The 16,497-nt window shown below is 45.1% G+C and overlaps 1 protein-coding gene across 6 annotated transcripts in view; it reads left to right on the top strand.

Moving 5' to 3' along the window:
- CCBE1 (collagen and calcium binding EGF domains 1) overlaps nucleotides 1-16,497 on the top strand; it is a 272,365-nt gene that overhangs the window by 215,613 nt on the left and 40,255 nt on the right. For all 6 annotated transcript variants that reach the window (XR_012513084.1, XM_074383318.1, XM_003926109.4 and 3 more), the window contains exons 5-6: nucleotides 1,572-1,724; nucleotides 13,622-13,722. Coding sequence is in view for 5 of the 6 variants with exons in the window: in XM_074383318.1 (XP_074239419.1) it covers nucleotides 1,572-1,724; nucleotides 13,622-13,722 (254 nt within the window). In the remaining variant the exon portion in view is untranslated. The remainder of the gene's footprint in view (nucleotides 1-1,571; nucleotides 1,725-13,621; nucleotides 13,723-16,497) is intronic.

Here is a 16,497-nt window from a genome sequence, read left to right on the forward strand (position 1 = left end):
AGGTCCCAGGCACAAGACTCTTACTTCAGTTTATAGCATCTGTGGTACCTATTCTTTCTTTCTTTGTTTTTTTTATTTATGTTTGAGACAGGGTCTCGCTCTGTTGCCCAGACTGGAGTGCAGTGGCGTGATCATGGCTCACTGCAGCCTCGACCTGCCATGCTCATGTGATCCTCCCACCTGAGCCTCCTGAGTAGCTGGGGCTACAGGCACGCACCACTACACCCAGCTGGTTTTGTACGTTGTTCTTAGAGATGGGATTTTACTATGTTGCCCAGGCTGGACTCAAACTCCTGGGCTCAAGGGATCCTCCTGTCTTGGCTCCACAAAGCACTGGGATTGCAGGTATGTGCCACCACACCCAGCCCCCTGTTCTTTTTGTTTGGGGGTTTGGGGACCAGCAGAACTGGCTTTCTGCTAAGAGTTCTATTTCAGTCTTTGCTTTCGACCTCATCTCTTTCTCTCCAGGCGGTACAGGCAGCATCACATGTAGGTTTAGGGCAGGGACACCTGGGGAAAGGCAGTGAGCCTGAGGAATTGCAGAGGAGGATGCAGCTGCAACATCGGGTCTACAGATGACATACTCGGTACTGCCAGCACAGCGTCCAGATGACCACCCTCCCTCAGCACACACAGGGCCCGGGTCCCTGGAAGCCTGTGCAGGGAGTGGCTGGGAAGTGATTGCCATCCTCAAGTTCAGGGCCAGCCTGTGTCTGCCCGGCACATGTGCACAGTCTGGGGCTGCGTACCAAGGCTCCCACCCACTGCTACCCACTGTCTTCAACCAGTGAACAGGAAATAGAATTGGGCCTGTCACTCTCCTCATGGTGGGAAATGTTTTTGTTTCCACCCATGCAGCACGGAACAATTCCATGATGTGCACAGTTAGCATGGGCTCTTCATGGGGACTTGTTTGATGGTCCCATGGCTCATTTCCACAGCTCACGAGGACTCTGTCTGGGGCAGAAATTTCCTGGGGAAGACTCTTTCCATTAAACCCTTCATGACTGTTCTCTTTTATTAGAAGGAACTTTTCTCAGGTGCCATCATGGCTTTTAACTGGGAAGGAGCCATTCCTAAGTGATCTGTGGGTCACCGTCATGCTGTGTGGAACGTACACCATAAAGAGAAACTTAAAAATCCTCAGCACAGTAGGGTGCTTTCAAAAAATCGTCTCTATAATGTTTGCTTCTTTAAGTGAGTGCTGCCATCGGTGATCTCATTTTCATGTCTAAGTAGTCCTATGAAATGTTGACGCTTCACTCTCATTCTTCTGCGAGTGAGATCTCTGAAGGCTGGCAGTCTGAGCCATATGACTTGGGAGTGGCAGAGCCACAGCCAGGAGCCCCATCGCTGCTCAGCCTGTAACCATGGTCACTTGGCCAAAAGTGCTCTTTTTGTGGATGACCCATGTTTCTAGCTCCCTATCTCATTCCATACTTCTCTGACCAAGGTCCACCCGAGTGTCCTTTGTTGTCATTTAGAGAGAAGCCAAGCCCCATGTCATCTGTTGTATTAGAAGTGAATCCTCAGAAATCGTCTGAGTATTCTCTGCATTTGGTTCAAACCAGATATTGATGAGTGTGCCAACAGCAATGGGACACTGTGTGCCCACATCTGCATCAATACCTTGGGCAGCTACCGCTGCGAGTGCCGGGAAGGCTACATCCAGGAAGATGATGGGAAGACGTGTACCAGGGGAGACAAGTACCCCAATGACACTGGTGAGTAAGGCAAGTCTACGCATCTCCCTAATTACATAGTTTTATATATAGTACATATAACCAGTTTGGGAATTTATATATTATATAGAGGTGATTATATAATTGTCTACATAAATATATTTATGTAATTCTACGATATATAATTTTATATACAATGTATGCCACATTATGTTTAATGTCTACAGTTTCCACGTGCCTATATATAATTATACATAATTATGTATTTTATTAGTCTGTTCTCACACTGCTGATAAAGACATACCCAAGACTGGGTAATTTATAAAGAAAAAGAGGTTTAGTAGACTCACAGTTCTGCATGGCCCGGGAGGACTCACAATCCTGATGAAAGGCAAAGGAGGAGCAAAGGCACATCTTACGTGGCAGCAGGCAAGAGAGCTTGTGCAGGGGAACTGCCCTTTGTATTAATAAACCATCAGATCTCTGAGACTTACTATCATGAGAACAGCATAGGAAAAACCTGCCCCCATTACTCAATTACCTCCCACCAGGTCCCTCCCATGACAGATAGGGATTATGGGAGTTTTAATTCAAGACGAGATTTGGGTGGGCTAAATAACTACATATATATGTTATACTGCTAAATCATATCATATATATATGTAGTTATATGTAATATATATAACACATACACTTTTTATATATGCACTTAGCCCAACCAGGTACCTCAGAGGGCAAGTGGACAAGTGGGCAGGTAGGGGCACATGTATGAGTGGTAAATGGGACCTAGGGAAGAGAATACAAGTTCAAAGTCTCTCCAAAGAGAAAGAGTAAAATTGGTGCCCATTAGCTGAAGGGTTGTAAGCTAGTGTGTACTGGAGGAAGCGCTCCACCAAGCTGACGTGCTGTGCTCATGGAGAGATCAGTAGAGCTTAGATATGTGTTTAGACAAACTAAGATGAGCAGAGAAGTGGCCAGAAATGCTGTGTTCTCCCAAAGAAAATGGGCTGAAATATAAATATGAAACATCTCCATGTAAGGTAACAATCTGTATCCATGCTACTCAAAATATGGTCTATGGACAGGCAAGATTCACAATTGGATAAAAACAAAAATTGAGAGTGTTTAGAAATTTTTATATCAATCTGACAGAGGAATTTTGTTTAAATCCAAAAATTTATGCTTGCATTTTACATCTTATTTTTGTAGTGGTTCATCATTGTGTTCCACAGAAGTATCAGTCCACAGGCAGTTGGAAAATGTCTAAAAGCTGGGCTTTAGCACAGAGCTGAGAAGCTGATTTACATTATGTCAGCGACATTCAACTGAGATGTCTGGTCACTCAAGCATATGATCAGCCTGAAGACTAGATTATTTCCTTATTTGAGTTTGGAGGAAAAAAGAATGAGGCAGAAAGGAAATGGGGAGAGATGCGAGAAAGAGAAAGGAGAAAGAGAACCCCTAAACTAATATTAATGCTTCAGGCAGTGCCTTTATCATCAAAATACCACCACACAATTCCTTCACACACACACACACACACACAAAACTTCACCACATACCTTCACACACACACACACACAATACCTTCACCACACACACAATACCTTCACACGCACAATACCTTCACCACACAATACCTTCACACACACACAATACCTTTACCACACACACAATACCTTCAGCACACACATAATACCTTCACCACATGCACAATACCTTCACACCCAATACCTTCACCACACAATTCCGTCACACACACACACACACACACACACACAATACCTTCACCACACAATTCCTTCACACACAATACCTTCACCACACAGTACCTTCACCATACACACATTACCTTCACACACACACACAATACCTTCACCACATACACAACACCTTCACCACACAGTACCTTCACACACACAGTACCTTCACACACACAGTACCTTCACCATGCCCAATACCTTCACCACGCACAATACATTCACCACACACACATTACCTTCACGACACACAGTACCTTCACCACACACAGTACCTTCACACACACAGTACCTTCACTACACAATACCTTCACACAGAATCTTCGCCACACACAATACCTTCACCACACAGTACCTTCACCACACAGTACCTTCCTACAAAAGGAAATTGTGATGAATGTCGGGGCTGAGTCAAGAGGAAGCTGCCATATGTCAGAAGTAAATGCAAAATAGCTCTTTGGAACCAGCTTAGGATTGGGCAATTTGAGATCATTTGAATGAATTTGAGGACCTGGTGACACTTTTTAAAGCCTGAAGCACGTGGTGCCTGCCTGCCCAAAGGTGTTCACAGGACAGAGGAAACGGGCTTGTTGATCATAAGGGTTGAGTGAAGAAAAGTATCGTTTACAGATCGGTTGTTTTTTTTTGTTTTTTGAGATGGAGTCTCGCTCTGTCGCCCAAGCTGGAGTGCAATGGTGCAATCTCAGCTCACTGCAACCTCTGCCTCCTGGGTTCAAGGGGTTCTCTTGCCTCAGCCTCCCAAGTAGCTGGGATTATGGGCACCTGCCACCATACCTGGCTAATTTTTGTACTTTTAGTAGAGACAGGGTTTCACCGTGTTGGCCAGGCTGGTCTCGAACTCCTTGACCTCAGGTGATCCACCAGCCTGTGCCTCCCAAAGTTCTGGGATTATAGGCATGAGCCACTGTGCCCGGAATACTTCTTACATTCAAAATTAAAATCACTGGATTTTGTCCCATGGTGGAGATGGTGGGGGAGCGGTATGCAAGTGTTACTTACCTCCTAGATGATGTCCTTTACTGAAAACAAGGTGCAGCGGTATAGCCGCTGATTTATGAATGTGTGGGTCTGCTTGAGAATTGGTCACAAGAAAGCAGCCTTCTAATTTTTCATTTTGGGAACTGAATTTTCAGCAGTGCTCTGAGCCAGGTACCCCATGCGCTATGGGCAACCCAGCCTGGAAAGTTCACTGTCTCTTTGCCTCACATTTATCTACAGGTCAAGTCCCATTTACATGGGCATGAAGGGCAGCCTCGAGCAACCAAAGCTTATGCTTGAGCATAACCACCAGAAACAGCAACAACAAACGCAACACGGCGAGGGGCGGTCAGGTTGAGATTCAATGTTAGGATAGAGAAATAATAGGACCTAGCCCTGCCTACAAGGAGTTCCTGCCTGCTGAGCAAGCGTGGCCTGTTGCAGGCGTGGTCCACCATCACTAGCAATGACCAGAGAAGCAAGCGGGATGGACTTTCCAGAGACTCGTATCCGGTTTTAAAATGCTGAGTTTATTTGTGCTTTGATCTCAGGTCGCCTCCACCTCCTGCAGTAATTCCTAAATCCTCCAACCACATTCCTCTTCAGTCCCCAAGGCAGCAAGCCCTGTGTATGGGAACTGCTGTATGGTGCCCTGGGGGCAGCTCTAAGTCAGAGAAAATCAAAAAAGTTAGCTGGGTGTAGTGGCACATGCCTGGAATCCCAGCTCCTCAGGAGGCTGAGGTGGGAGGATCACTTGAACCCAGGAAGTCGAGGCTGCAGTGAGCTATGATTGCTCTGGGTTAGAGTGCAGTGACAAGGTCTGCCCTGGTGACAGACAGTGACCTGTGCCTCCAGCCTTCACCAGTAGGTGGGAAAGGGGAAAGGAAAAGGAAGGTCCCAGAAATTAGCAGTCTCTCACTAAGTACGGGGACCTCATGCGCCTCTTTCCTTCTCTGAGAAATGAAATGTACATCTTAAAAATTTTTCAAATAAAGTCTCAGGTAAGTAAAAGCGATCAAGAATTCTTTTTCGTGATGACTAGCTTGACCTCTGTGGCTAAGAAGTCAGTAAAAATACCTGAACAGTAGTAATATTAGAGGACATATTTTACATCTTTTTGTTGATATCTTCTCTAGTATTACTTACATTAATGACGTCTTTTATCTCAGCCGTTTATGGCACCATTTCCCTACATGAGATTCTGAAGCCCTGTGAGGTGATAACACATACATCTTTCTTGAGGTCCTGTGTTGAGGTGTCTGGAGAAGAAAATACACATATCTTTCTTAAGGTCCTATGACTGCACCCACTTCTTACGAGTCCACAATTAGAAGGCACTAAAAACTAAGAGGGATTGTCATTTAAAAAAAAATTAAGCCAGGTGTGATGGCTCACGCCTGTAATCTCAGCATTTTGGGAGGCCACGGTGGGAGGATCACTTGAGCCCAAGAGTTCAAGACCAGCCTGGGCAACATAGTGAGACCCCATTTCTACTAAAAATTTTAAAAGAAAAAAAAGCTGAGCATGGTGTACGTGCCTGTAGTCTCAGCTACTCAGGAGGCTGAGGTGGGAAGATCACCTGAACTCAGGAGGTTGAGGCTGCAGTGAGCTACAATTGCACCACTGCAGTCCACCCTGTCTCAAAAATTTAAAAAAAAAAAAAAACTTTGATTAAATCCAAAAGTACTTATTAAGAAACCTATGAACATATCACAAGTGATGGTGTCCTGAAAAACAGTTTAGAAAACACCAGCTTAGCATCAAAGATCTTAGCTCTGGGGCCAAATGATAAGCCATCTGGTCAACTTTCAGGCAAGGATGTTGATATCAGCAGATGAAGCAGCCAGAGTCAGAGGGGAGTGATTTTCTGTACACTGCATGGCATCTGATGAATGAAAATAGGACAGTACCTTCCATTCTGCCACATTGAGAGACAGCTGCAGGCGACTTTAATGAAGGATGTCCTTCTGTTTAATCAAGAACATTCGGCTGGTTATAGCATTGAGCCTTCTTGTAACACAAACTCATTGCCAAAGATTACACTTGGCTGGGAATCCTCACCTCTTTCTCTTCTGGCATCGTCCTTCCCCAAATATAACAATTGCAAATAGTCTTACAAAGGGAAGCCTGATCTGACTCCACTCTCTATTGCACGGTCCCCTAGCAGTACGCTTCCAAAAGAATCGCTCAGTATTCTCAGTAATTTGTCTTCACTGAATTTATCACCTATGTACAGAGGACTAGCATTTGATTTTGTATTTTAGTAACAAAATTCCAGTACCAGTAACCAGGAATATTTGAGGGTAGAGACTGAGAGAAGCAATTCATACACATAATTAAAATTATGAAAAAGGACAGGCCATTGTATGCCCTGAACATTAAAGTCATAATTTGAGAGACTGGACTGCTGAGAAGATGAGAGCTGGCGTTGATGATTCTGGCAAGAAAAAGTACCTCCACTCTTCAGCAGTGTGGCCCAGCAAGGGCCAGTGGTGTCAGGGAAGAGGATCATTTCTTTAACAGCTGTGATGAGTGAAAAGTTCCTAGGCTGGATGTTTGAAGTGATACTGAACCAACTTCGGTTGGTAAACAGACGTTAGATAATGCAGTTAAAAAGGAAAGCCGAGGCCGGGTGCAGTGGCTGACGCCTGTAATCCCAACACTTTGGGAGGCCAAGGCAGGCGGATCACGAGGTCAAGAGATCGAGACCATCCTGGCCAACATGGTGAAACCCCATCTCTACTAAAAATACAAAAAACAAAAAACAAACAAACAAAAAAACTATAGAAAGCCAAGGAGGAAGAGCTGATTTCAGATCACATGTGGTTATACTCAGTAATCATTCTCAATTCATAAGAAAACGACCATAATGAAATTTTGAGGGTACTAATGAGTCCAAAACAGATGAAAATGCCTATCAGCTTCTGATGTTCTGGAATGTGGGGCTCTTTTAGCCTCTGACATTTCTTATTGCTGAGTTGGTGGGGGACTGGCTTTGATGGTTCTGACAAAACCAGGTTTGCCACGTTGGTTCAGTATGAACTGAACGACGATGCGCAGATCTCTGGGCCTCAGTTTCCTTTTCTGTAGATGAGAAGGTTGAACTACATGAGCTTTGAAAACCCTTTCACTCTTCTGAATATTTTTCAAAATTGGGTGTGATTTAGCATAAGTGATATAAGCCCTGTGACTGCATGTGCAGGCCTCATTTTTAAGTTTATTTTTTTGAAGCATAGTCTCCCTCTCTCACCCAGGCTGGAGTGCAGTAGCCACAGTCTCCGCTCACTGCACCCTCCACCTCCCAGCTCCAACCAATTCTTGTCCCTCAGCCTCTTGAGTAGCTGGGATTAAAAACGTGTGCCACCATGCCCAGCTAATTTTTCTATTTTTAGTAGAGACGTGGTTTCACCATATTGGCCAGTCTGGTCTCGATCTCCTGACCTCAGGCGATCTGCCCGCCTCAACCTCCCAAAGTGCTGGGATTACAGGTATGAGCCATAGCGCCTGGCCCTGGCCTCATTTCTTTGTCCTCCTTCTAAGTACCAAGATTCGGAAACATGCCCGGCCTCAACACTTTATAAGCAGAGGACTTTCCTCAAAATATTTAAAAGATGAATAAATACACATCCCAACATTCAACTCAACAATAAGAAATATCAGAGGCCAAAAAAGCCCCACATTCTGGAAGACCAGAAGCTGATAAGCATTTGCATCTGTTTGGGACTAATTAGATTACTATTTCACTATGGTCATTTTTTTATGAATTGAGAAAGATGATTGAGTATAACCACATGTGATCTGATACCCTTTCCTCCTCAGTTTTCCTTTTTAACTTTGCATTATCTAAGGTCTGTATTGTTACAATCTGAGGAATTTGAAATCAAATACAACCTCAGCTAGTTCTTAGGAACCCAGGGGGAGAGAAGGGAGGGTGGCCCCAGGACGGCCTCTGAGGCTTAAGAGGTTGCAATCCACTGGCTTGGTGCTGAGGGAGACAAGCCGTCTGCTAATGGGCATTCAGTCACTTTGATTTTCTCTTTGAAAATATGTATCTGGAGCCAGTTTAGTGACCCCAGGGAGTCTGTAGCCGCAGTAGGGAGACAAATTAAGGAAATGTTGGCTCCGTAGTAATTAGCTTGCCGGTCTTTATTTTTCAACTTTGGTTTATTTTCTGATAACGTGACCGTGACCCCTAACATCACTTTTTACAGTTCAGTGTCAGATGGCCAGGTGTTTCATATAACTCTCAAGCTCCACGAATCCACAGATCAGCAGTTCTCAACTTTGTAATTACCTGGGGAGCTTTTTTAAAATGCTGAGTCTGTTGCCTTGCCGTCCCCAGACGGGTGGTGTGCAGCAGAATTCATATTTTAAAAGCCCCCCCAGGTGATTGTAATGTGCCTCCAGGGTTGGGCATTACGGCCAGAGCACGATCCACTTTTAAACACAAACGTGTTTTGTTCATTTCTGACACTGCCCATATAAAATATGTCAGGAACATTGTTTGGTTTTGCTAAGAAGCATTACAATTTCTAATGCGTAGGATAGACGTCCTGGTCAACTTCAGGAAAAATTAGGGCTTCCTGCCCCCATGTGGCTAATCAATAATATTGCACCTTTAAAATCTGAACAAGTTAGAAAAAAAGTTAAGTGATACCACACCAGGCTTTTCTCAGAAGTGTGACCACAGCATTAGTTGAGAGGATGGAAAACATGCAGCAATGTCTACCCCAATTTCTAAATAAACTGTTAATGTAGCATATGTGAGATTACTTACAGCTCCATGTTGACATTACTGTAGATAAATTGTAAGGTAGATGTGAACTCCAAATCAGAGGCAGTTTTATGTTCCAGGTCTAAACATGCAAAAGGTATGAGTCTTTGTTTATCTTTAAACTCTCTGATAGCTCTATTGAAAGGGTGATGTAAAGTCCCCATCGCACATATCTAATTTTGTAGGGAACTGAATCATAGTGATACCAACAATAAATAACATTACTATAAGCAGAGTGCTTACCCTGAGCTGGGAACTGTTCTGGGAACCTACACGTCTTATCTCTGGCTCCTCACAGCAGCTCCAACTAATAGGTGCTGTTACCTTTTTACCGTTGCAAGAATGGGCATTCACAGAAGCTGTGACTTGTCCACTATAAAAGGTACTAGGTAGCATCAATATTCAAGTCCTGATCATGTAACTCCACCTGCACTCCTTACCACTATGCTATGTATTCCTGTGCCAGTGGGGCTTCAGGTGTTCTGGATAATGTTAATCTTGGTTCTCTGTGTTCTGATAATTCCACAAAGGAACAGAAAACAGCCTAGGAATTTTCATGCAACAGGTAACTCAGCAGAGCTTCTGCCCTGGACCCTGGCTGGCAGAGAGCTCTCAGGTGTTCTCAAGAGAATTCCCAACAGTAGGCTCACTGGGTGCACCCACCCCTCCAAAACAGCCAGTTTGGACCCTGTGAGTTTGTGGTCTCTACACACAGCAATCTGAAAGACCCAAGGCAAGTTACTTTCTCTCTCTGGATCTTATTCTCCTTACCTATAAAAGAGATTGAACTAAAGTTTTATGTTCTAATATTCCATGATCTAAATGAAATAGTCTAGAATCTGGTAAAGAGGTTTATCTTATGAAATTGTCAAGTTATTTAATCACACTAACACTTGGAGAATGTCACTGAGTATGTAAAAGCAGAAGTGACAGAAAGATGAGCTTTTAACTTTTGTTCATGCCAGCCCAGCTCTGCCAACAGGGCTAGATCCTTAAAGGTGAATTGAAAATTATTAAACCGATATTTGCACTTATTTTCGCATTCTCAATGCCTGATGCAGGACCTGGCTAATAGCAGATACAGAAGGATCGATGGATGGATGGATGGATGGATGGATCAATGGATGGATGGATGGATGGATCGATGGATGGATGGATGGATAAGTGGTAAGGAAGATGGAATGGATGGGAAGATAGATGGATGGATGGATAAATAAATGGATGGATTAGTTGACGGTATTGTAAAAATTGACCAGAAGATGAAATGGAATGGATGAAAGACTAGTTGAGAAAGATGGATGTCATTCAACTGTCCTTAGGTATTAACCTAATAAACCTGGAGCCTGGGTCATCTTTTCATGCAAGAGCCCACCATTTCCTGGAGTCAGCATAAGAAAAGTTAAGGCTTCGGCCCTTTACAATTAAGCATATTATTGCATGGAAATTTGCGTGGCTTACTCTGTTGGAGATTGAGGTGAGTAATTCTGGTTCTCAGGAATATTCGACTCCATAGGATCGTACACTGGTACATTGAACAGGGATTTAAAAACCCAAAGGAAACTATCTGATTTGTGGAAAAGGTATTAAATTTCAGGACAACTCATTCTAAACCCGCCTCAGATACTTGCTGGATGACCCACCTGCTAGAGGACCTTCAGGAAGTTACCAGCCCTCAGTCCCCTCGTTTCGTTATTCATGTGAATACTGTTGCTCCAGTGTCCTGGCGTTATCAGGCAAAGGAAATGTAAAGGGTTTGGTGGGCCTGAAAACTGCTAGGCACCCCCTCCCATCTACCTGCAACCAAGCTCTTTGCCAAGGGTTTTTCATGTATTACCTTGTCCAGTCATCACAGCAGCCACATGTGGCAGGAATTGTTCTAGTGCTATGGTCGGGCAAGTGGGGTTTGTAGAGGCCAAGTAACCTGCCCAAGATCCCTGAGTGTATTCAGTGACAGATGGAAACTGAACCTAGAACAGTGGGACTCAAGTTTGTGCTGATAATCAGTTCACTCAGCCATCTCTGAGCCAAGACCTTCCCTATTCCCCCTTACTGCTCAGCTCTTTATCACACAGCTGCAGTGAGTCAAAACCATCCGTCCAGTGTGCCAATTAAGGGGGTACAGATGGGCAAGCTCTGGGAATTCACCTAGAAAGCAGGCATTAACAAAATGGCCCTGTTACATTGCTTACACGTGAAGTGGATTTTTAAAAACTGCCCCTTTTGCAGAGATTCAGGTGTTTTTCTCCAATTACGTCTTCAAAAGCTGCCCGAAAAGCTAGGTTGACCCTGTATATTCAATAATTACACTGTCACTTGTGGCAACTCTGCTGCACAGCATGGCATCATTTGTGTCAACCTGCTGGCATGAGAAATGTGTGCCTAGCTCAGGTACTGCCAGCCCCAGATCTCCCACGGTGCAGGGATGGCGGTGCAGCAGGTGAGCTCTGAAACTGCCTGCTGCTGTGCTGCAGATGTGTAGTGTGAGTGAGAGAGCTCAGCTGCCCGATTGCCTCTGGGCCTGCTCACCTCCCAAGGAGCAGAAGCTCTGGTCACCACATGTCACCAGGGACAGGACTCGGCAGCCAGGCTATGTAAGGAGGATTCGCCTGCATGCGGGCTGCCCTCATGCCCATCTCTCCCTCCATCCATTAATGTGTCTATTTCTTAGGGTTCCTATAGCAAAATGCCACAAATTAAGTGGCTTAATCAGAAATGTGTCTCTGCTCTGAGGTTCAAAGTCCAAGGCATCAGCAGGGTTGGTTTCTTCTAAGGGCTGTGCAGAAAAATCATTCCATGCCTTTCCGCAGCATCTGGTCATCTGCAGGCAATTTCGGTGTTCCTCGGCTTCCACTGCCTCTCGCTTCTGCTTTCATCCTCACATAGCGTTCCTCCTGTGGGCACGTTTCCCCTTTGTATAAGGACACCAGTCATATTGGCCTACGATCCCACCCTACTGCAGCATAACTTCATCTTAACTCATTTTATCTGCAGTGATCTTGTTTCCTAATGAAGTCACATTCTAAAGCACTGAGAATCAGGACTTCCCATGAATTGGCAAACAGGACATAATTCAACCTGTAACAATCCATTTCCAAACATTTTTTGAGCATCGATTATGTGACATACCAACAAGTGAGCCTGGTTCTTAGGCAGCTTACACGCTGGCATGTTCCCTAAGAGCTGCCCTCCGGGGAAGCCTAGGCCAACCTGTGAGTGGGAGGGACACACAGTAAATGCTGCCTGATTTCCAGATTTCTGTAGGTGGAGAGGGCAGGTTTCATGGAACATTAGATCTCGGTCTTGTTGGGATTCAACAAGTGGAGGTGGAACAGAGGGCTTTGCAGAAGAGAGGAGCAGTTAAGCAAAGTGTACGGGCCAGGAAGCAGAAGAGATGGTCACGCATTACCCGACTGTCCCCGGTAGGCGTTCTGGGTAGTCGTGGTTACTATGTCACACGTACCACAAACCTGGCCCAACGCCAAAGGGCTGCTAAGCGAGGAGAGTTTATGCTTTCCTGGGTGTCACACTGTCCTACCTGCCCTCGCAAAACACCTTCAGCCTAGCACTTTTGGCCCACACCACTGCCACCTTCGGCACAGACCTCGGCAGTCCGTGCACAGTCCTCAGTGGCAAGGTGACCCAGGTGTCTGGTCGCCACGGCATGCAGGCTTGGAGTAGCCCACTCCAGTGCCAGAAAGAAGACAGCTGGCGGTATTCTTGGCCACATCACCACGTTCTTCACCCAGTTTTCCTTTAGCAAAAGTTTTTACAAAAAGCTCGTGGAGCACCGAAGGTTCCACGGCAGTGCTTTGGGACCCTCCGCAGCAGAGGGGCCTGACTGCCTGCCCGTTGTTATCCCGATTGGCCCCAGATGGGTGGCAAAGGGCCTGGAGCATTTCCCATCCTGGCCTCACAACATCAGTGAGGTCAGCTTCCAGCCTACTGCCCTGTTCCCTTTGAAGAACGGGATTAGGAGAGGTGATAAAGGCAGCTTTGAGGCCCAGTGCCTGAGCTTGGGGAATATTTACAGTGTGTGAACATTGGCCCTTTAAGGGGAGTATAAATCATGTCAGATTTATAGAGCCTGCCTCCTGGAAAAGCACTGATAAAAGGGCCACGTCTGCATTTTCACACATGAAAGAGGAAGAATGGAGTCTTCCTGGCATGTCTAAACAGGAACAGCTGAGCTCAGCTTCGCGTAGGACTCGTCTCCCTCTGTCGTCCACTATTCCCTGACCCTGGGTCATGCAGGCAGGATCCAAAAGCTGTAAAATCGTCCACAGCTGGCCCTTGCATGTCCTGCTGTCAGCTGCTCTGTCCCTGGGACCGCCCTTCCCAACGCTGTCTCTCTGGGTCTGGCTTGCATCCAGCCCACCAGACAGGACTGAGCGCATCTCCTTTCACAGGCCATGAGAAGTCTGAGAACGCTGTGAAAGCCGGAACTTGCTGTGCCACATGCAAGGAGTTCTACCAGATGAAGCAGACTGTGCTGCAGCTGAAGCAAAAGGTAGGTGCCGCCGGTGTGGGAACGGTAACGCGTGACAGGAGAAGGGCTTGGCCAAAGCCAGCTGGAAGAATATTTACAAATGATAAGAAGATAAACCATTATCCACATTGAGCATTCACGCAGTTGATGCCAGTGAGGTTTGGATGGACTTGAGATGCTTTGCCCACCCTCGGAGCTATCCAAGGGGCAACAGGACACAATGATGGTGAAGGATTGCAGAGGGAATTACTAAAATCAACGCTAAGTAAGGGACATGTGGCAAAGCCATAGCCAGGGTGAGCTGTGACTGTTGCAACTTCTCATAAATTTCCAGCTGAGTGTGGTGACTCATGCCCTTAATCCCAGCGTTTTGGGAGGCTGAGGCAGACGGATCACCTGAGGTCAGGAGTTCAAGACCAGCCTGGCTAATATCGTGAAACCCCATCTCTACTAAAAAATACAAAAATAGCCAGGCATGGTGGCAGGCACCTGTAATCCCAGCTATTTAGGAGGCTGAGGCAGGAGAATCACTTGAATCTGGAAGGTAGTGGTTGCAGGGAGCTGAGACAGCTCCATTGCACTCCAGCCCAGGCAACAAAAGCAAAACTCCATCTCAAAAAGAAAAGTGAATTTCCTGACATGTCCTGGGACCCTGTGTGTTTTATCTAAGATCTCTGTATTACTTATGGAGAATATCATCTCAATAAACTGCCACAAGCTGATGAATTTCTGCAGCAGCTTGCTTTCTCACTTTTAAAAACTAGAGCCTGTGCCCTTTCTGAGCTCCCTGCATCTAGAAAAGCATCACTGTGGGTACTTCGTGTCACCACGGATGAGGACCAATGCAGTTTATAAAAGGCTGTATGAATGTCCAGTGGAATATCTGGTTTCTAGTAACACTGTTCTGCTGTATGCCCTGGGATGGATCTGGCAATCTGACTTCTTGAACAACTGTCCTGAACCCAGATAAACAGTATTTATTATGCCTAAGGTCGGTCATTTTGCTAGTTTGTCAGTGACTCAGAAATCACCCTGACACTGATAAAACATAATCTTCTTGGTTTGTTTCTTTAACTGTTTCCACTCAAGGCTCTTAGCACATCAGAGAGGTGCATCTGCACTGTCGAACTTTGGCATCCAGTGATGCTGAAGGGCTTGAGAGTAAGCGTGAGATGGTATCTTTCCCATATTCAGCAAACATGCAGCCAGCCCCTAATGAAAACCACAGCTACCAGTTCAGTAACTCAACAGGCTGAGGAGAGAAATGGTTTGCAAGCCTTTTATTTTTACAACATTGACAGTGTGATCAGCTTAACAGAAACTTGTATACATCTGATGGGTAATTATGAATAAAATACAGATTTAACCCTAAATAGCTTATGATCCCAATAGGAAGACTAGGCAGAAAACCTTGTGTGTCTGTCACTATAAACACAGAGACATAAATACATCCAACACAGTTATCCTCAGGTTGAGCTTGGGTTGATGTTAGTGGTATTGAACAAACCCAGAGAAGGGTTGGGGGAAGAAGTAAGTTTGCATTTCATAAGCTGGAAGAGCTTGGGGCAGGCAGTTGATCAGTATCTTCAGGTGTACCTCTTAAGGCACAAAGCTACCCTCACTTTCCTTCCCTGGAAACAATTTGTATGCCTTAGGGAATTTATTTCCAGCCAGGATGATCTTTACAAACAAGGGGGCTAAATATCACAAATTGTTCAGAAATTCAGTTGCTAAATCAACGTGTGGTTTTCCCTTAACCTCCCTGCCATGTTTTCTTGTGATGCATGAAAATAAAAATATTAAAAGAAGTGGAGAAACTTGCATTGAAATACTTTTCACCCTCAAAGACCCTGCTGGAGAGCTACATAAAAATCCACTAGGTCATCTTAATACTCCAGTAACTCTTACACAATTGAGTTGGACTAGAATTCTTCTACCTTATACCAAAATCTTTCTGCAAATGCACTGGGGCAATCTCAAGCTAATGCAGACTTTCAAGGAATGTTATGAGGAGCAATTCATTTCTAAAGATTCCTATTAGAATGTTTCGCATTCTACAGCTTATAAAGCATTATATCCAGAATCACATTGAATGAGCATCATGACCCTGTGAAAAAGATACTGATGGTCTCAGAGAGGTGAAATAACTGCCTGAGAGGGCAGACCTGAAACCTGGATCTTCTCACTTCTACTCTTGTACCAGCGTTTGGATTTTCAGTTGGTTTTTAATATCATTTTGCTGCTACTAATGTCATTTGTTCACAGAAGAATGTAGGACATCTGCTCAGATAAACATTAGCCAAGAAGGAGATGCCAGCGGTCCTAGACCATGGCCAACCCCACAGCGTAAAATGGTGTTTAAACACGCTGCCCTGTCCCACGAACGTACAGTCAGCAACATTCCAACCGCGGGAAATGCTACAGGTCAAATGGCCTGGGTTCTGGTAGTCTGCAGACAACAGGAAACTTAAAAGACCTATCACTGTTTAAATGAGCAAAAGTAAACCATAATATCTAGGGTATGCACAGTTGGGTGATAGATTATTTTTTTAAAACATAGGAAGTGATTACTATAAAAGGAAAGCGGGTACTTCTGGGGAAGAGTGGAGACTGATGATTGGGGCGGAGCCTGTGGAGGGAGGGGTCTAGGGCGGCTGACAAAGTTCTGGTGATTGATCTGGGGGTTCTTTAAAAGGGTGCTTTTGTATTTTTAAGTTCTGGGGTCCATGTGCAGGATGGGCGGGTTCGTTGCATGGGTAAACGTGTGCCATGATGGTTTGCTCCACCTAAAGGGTG

Source organism: Saimiri boliviensis, chromosome 13 (genome assembly GCF_048565385.1).
Source record: "Saimiri boliviensis isolate mSaiBol1 chromosome 13, mSaiBol1.pri, whole genome shotgun sequence".
NCBI lineage: Eukaryota > Metazoa > Chordata > Mammalia > Primates > Cebidae > Saimiri > Saimiri boliviensis.